The sequence below is a fragment of the Hipposideros armiger genome, unplaced genomic scaffold (genome assembly GCF_001890085.2).
Source record: "Hipposideros armiger isolate ML-2016 unplaced genomic scaffold, ASM189008v1 scaffold_149, whole genome shotgun sequence".
Lineage (NCBI taxonomy): Eukaryota > Metazoa > Chordata > Mammalia > Chiroptera > Hipposideridae > Hipposideros > Hipposideros armiger.
This window is the reverse complement of record NW_017731499.1, coordinates 2,909,375-2,913,632: the sequence shown is the minus strand read 5'-3', so window position 1 is coordinate 2,913,632 and position 4,258 is coordinate 2,909,375. Positions and strand designations below refer to the sequence as shown.

The 4,258-nt window shown below is 58.4% G+C and overlaps 1 protein-coding gene across 2 annotated transcripts in view; it reads right to left on the bottom strand.

Moving 5' to 3' along the window:
* SHISA9 (shisa family member 9) overlaps positions 1 to 4,220 on the bottom strand; it is a 277,813-nt gene extending 273,593 nt beyond the window's left edge. For both annotated transcript variants that reach the window (XM_019650876.1, XM_019650877.1), the window contains exon 1: positions 3,223 to 4,220. In XM_019650876.1, coding sequence (XP_019506421.1) covers positions 3,223 to 3,908 — 686 coding nt within the window. In that variant the 5' untranslated portion in view covers positions 3,909 to 4,220. The remainder of the gene's footprint in view (positions 1 to 3,222) is intronic.
* Between the last annotated feature and the right edge of the window lie 38 nt (positions 4,221 to 4,258).

Below are 4,258 nucleotides of genomic sequence, written 5' to 3'. Positions count from 1 at the left end.
CCCAGGACTCTGAGCCTGAGAACTGACATCACAGAGGCCTCTTCTGGGAAAACACAAGCACAGTAGTCACCAGGGGCAGTCTGTGACACGGGAGCAGCAACCTGCAATATGTCTTAGAAGGGGAGATGCTTTCAGACAAGAAGAGAGCAAACCTTTCATCTCAGTGACCCTCATACTCTGAGACCAAACAAATGAAGAAGCTGTGGCCAGCACATTAATTTCACCTGGAAGCCACCTTAGAGCCCCTGATGCCAAGCTTGACATGCTGGCCCCACCCAAGCATCCCTGAGCCCTTACAGGCTAATGAGCCCATTACTCTGGCAGAGACTGGAAACAATTAGCTGCATGAGCCGGGCAGGGTGCATCTGGAAGGTGCTTGGGGCAGCCCCAGCACCACAGAAATACATATAAAAAGCTACCTACTACGTGCAGAAAACAAGCAACAGAAGGCAAATAACAGTCACCTTGGATTGATTCATCCATCCCCCAGTCCTGAAAAATATTACCAAACCCGAGAACAGTCTTTCTTAAAGTGCAGGCCACTTTTTATCAGCCATTCGGGGAGGTTATTAAATGCAGACTTGGGGGACCCCACCCCAGACCTCCTGACTTAAGAATCTCTCTGGATAGAACTCAAGGATGTGCGTTTTAGGAAGCTCCCCCAAAGTCTGATGCTCACTCCCACCTGAAAACGTCTACTCCAGACACAGTGGAAACCAGAGGACTCGATAGTGCACAATTTTCTAACTGTGTGACCTTGGGCAAGCCATACAATCTGAGCCATGACTTTCTCCTCTGTGAGTGGGAATTAAAATAGCACCAGTCTCCTGGGGCAGTTGTGAGACCCAGAGAATGCTTACACACTTACACACACACACACACACACACACACACACACACACACACGTGCAGTACCTGGCACCCAGAACTGTGCGCAACAAATGTTACTTCCTTTCCCTTAACAGTGATTGGCTGAGCATTGTAAAGCCTGGAGAGCTTTACAAAAGTGCAGACGCTCAGGCCCTCCCTCTGAAGATTTTCATTGAACCACCTACGGTGAGGCCTAGGGTGGGTTTTTGTTGTTGTTGTCGTGGTCGTTGTTTTAAAGCATTCCAGGTGATTCTAAACAGCAGCCAGAGTTGAAAAGAACACCTTGGAGGCTGCCGGTAAAAATCAACTCTTTTTGGTCTTTGGGTGTATGTACTTGCACTCCGTTCAGGAATTCCCAAAATGTATATACAAGGAGAGCCTGTGCTGAGTCTGTTACCCGAGGAGAGGGTGCTGGCTGCAACCCGCTGAGCTGCGGTGATTCGTTTTCCTCTAACAGAGCTGCAAGGGGGCAGAACCGGGAAGTTGAGTCCCTGCTGGGCCCTAAGGTGCCCAGTGGAATCCCGTCTCTGCAAGAACACCAGCTCCTTAAAAAAGGGCCTGAAGCCACTAGCTCTCCCATAGGTGCCCCAAAGGTTAGCTTTTCTCCCACTTTCCCATACCCTTCCACCCCTCCCAAATCCCCACCACCAACATCAAGGAGGGCTCCTAGAAGCGGTGGGCAAGGTAAGTGCTGGCGGATTTCAGCAGAGGAATGAATCTGCAAGGCAGCCTACCTATCCCTGGGAAAAGCTCTCCCTACCTAGGCGACACTCGCCGCTGCAGTCCTGTGTCGTTATCTCACCCTCACCTTAACCCAGACCCTGCAAATCGGGGATCGATGGCTATGGCGGAGACTGCGGGGAAGCGAAACCACCCAGCGGCGGTGGGGGTGCTGACAGGGCACCTTGGCGCTTTACTCGTTTAGTAGGTCAGGGATTCCTGAATCCCCTCGGAGCTTACTTCTGTGCCGCAAGACCTCGCCATCCGTCCACGCCTCCCTGCTGACCCAACCCGAGGGGAACTTCCTCACCTCGTCCCCCACCCAGTCTTTTCCCTCCGGAAGAAAAAAAAAAGTCATCGGATACTCTGCGTATAAATAGGAAATAATTACTAGTGAGGTAGTGATGTTCCTTCGCCTATTTTTGCTGGGTCTCTTTGTTCAGATTTTTTAGGCAGGCGCCCAGAGCGCGTGCATAACACACGCGCACACACAGGCTCCCGGCGGAAGTGTGGTGTTTCCGTGTTAATATGTGGACGGTGGGCACATGGTGACTGCGTTGGCCCTACTCAGAAAAGAGGAAAACGCTTGCGCCCCAGCCACCCAGTCGTTCGCAGACGGCTTGTCGCTCTTCAACCCTACCCGCCCGACCTCACACCAACAACCCCTGGCCTCTTGGGGATCTGGGGCTGCGTCCTCGCCGCTGTGTCCTCGCTTCCAAAGTTACTGGGTTGTGAGAATCAATTTAGACACTTAAAAAACAAGCAAAAGGCAAATAGCTCCATTAATCCCCAAATGCCTTCTCCCCATCTGCTGCGCCTCGCTCGTGCTGGGACTTGCATAATGAATTAAGCAAACGGGAAAGTTGACGAATCAGGGTGCCTGGGGGGTGACGGCACGTGGGGCGGGGGCTCGGATCCATGAACTCCATGCCAGCCGCGGCAAGGGGCGCAGGGAGAGGGGGTGACAGGGGAGCGGGCCGAGGGAGTTAAGAGGGAGCAGGGGCAGCCGCGGTCCGGATTTCTGGGACCTGGCAGCTCAAGGAAAGCGAGGCGGCCGCTCTAAGCAAGGCTTTTGTTCTCGCCCTCCCCTGGTTCTCCACCTCCTTCGCCTCCTTTTAGCGAACCGTACGAGTTGCAGGCGGCACACACTCCTTCCCTCCCTCCCTCCCTCCATCACACACGCGCGCTCGGGCTCACACACGCCCCCCTTCCCTTTTCTGGCTCTCCCGCTGGCCTCTGTTTACCAAGAGGCTAGAATCTGGAATCCGAGGGTGGACCCCTTCCCCAAACCCAAGACTTAAGGGCCTCGGGCTCGGCTCAAGTCCGCTTTAATCCCCGGTGGGAAAGGAAAGATCGCAAGAGGGTGAGGGAGAGCAGAGACACCCACCCACCCAAACACACACACACACACACACACACACACACACACACAAGCTCATATCCACACCTGTGCGAGGCCCAGCGCCCCCTCTCCGCGCGCCGAGCCTAAGTTGGCTTCCCCGGTGACATTCCCTGGTGACATCCCCCGGTGAAGAGGATGGAGGTGGGGGCGCCATTGCCTGGGGAAGATGGAGAAGGGAGAAATGGGGAGCACAGCACCTTGAGGGGAGCGCGAGGGGGGAGGCAGCCCACCTGGACATGTGCTCCCTTTGGGGTCGGTGCGCTTTCTCTAGTCCCAGCTTGGTGAAGATGCCTACGAGCACCATGACCGCCACCACCCCGCAGATGATGTAAACGATCAGGTTGGTCTTGTCCTTGGTGGGGTCGTGGAGGGGGTCGTCCTTGCGTGCTGGGGGCTTGCCAGTGTTGAGCCAGAGAGGAGTGTCGTAGTTGGTGCAGGTGCTCTGGTTCAGTCGCCGCTTCTTAAATGTGCAGCAGAACCGGAAGCCACAAGTCCCGCAGCAGAAGATGAAGTCGCCCGAGCTGCAGTTGAACGGCGGGTCCCACTGGCCCATGACATCGAAGTAGCCCCGGCAGAAGTCCGGCGTGGGCGCCCGGGTCGGGGGCGCGTCCGAGACCCCCACGCCCTCGCCCGCCTCTCCGGAGGCGGCCCCGGAGCGGTTGCCCCCAGTCAGCACCACCACGCCGCCCAGCTGCGCCAGCTGCCCGTGTCCCGCTCGCTCCTGCGCCCGGCACACGCGGGCGCACAGCTCGGTGAGGAAGCAGCCTAGGAGCAGCCGGAGGACGCGGCGCATCGTGTCTCCCAGCCCGGGCTCGGCCGCTCGGCCACTGCTGGAGCCACCGCAGCCGCCTCTCGAGGCGCGGCCGAAGCTGCCGAGGCTGCTGCCGGGGGCTGCGAGCCGCCGCGGGCCGCACATGCAGGGAGCGGCGCGGGGCGCTCGGTGGTCGGCGGCCACTGCGCTCAGCTCAGCCCGCGTTCGCCTCCAGCGCGCCGCGCGCCGAGGGGCTGGCCGGGGAGGAGCGCGCCGGGCGGGGAGGGGGGGAAGATGAGCGGGGGCAAGCGCGGAGTGCAGGTCCGGCTGGCTATAGGGGGAGGCGGGGGCCGGAGAGCAAGGGAGAGTCGGTCTGTCCAAGCCGCCCCTCCGCGGGTGGCTGGGGACTCGCAGCCCCACGTCTGCTCGCAGGATCCCTCACCTCTTCAGCTCGCCAAGTGCGCTGGAGAGAGCGAAGCGACACTTGTGGAATGAAGGGAGGGCAGGAGGGAAGG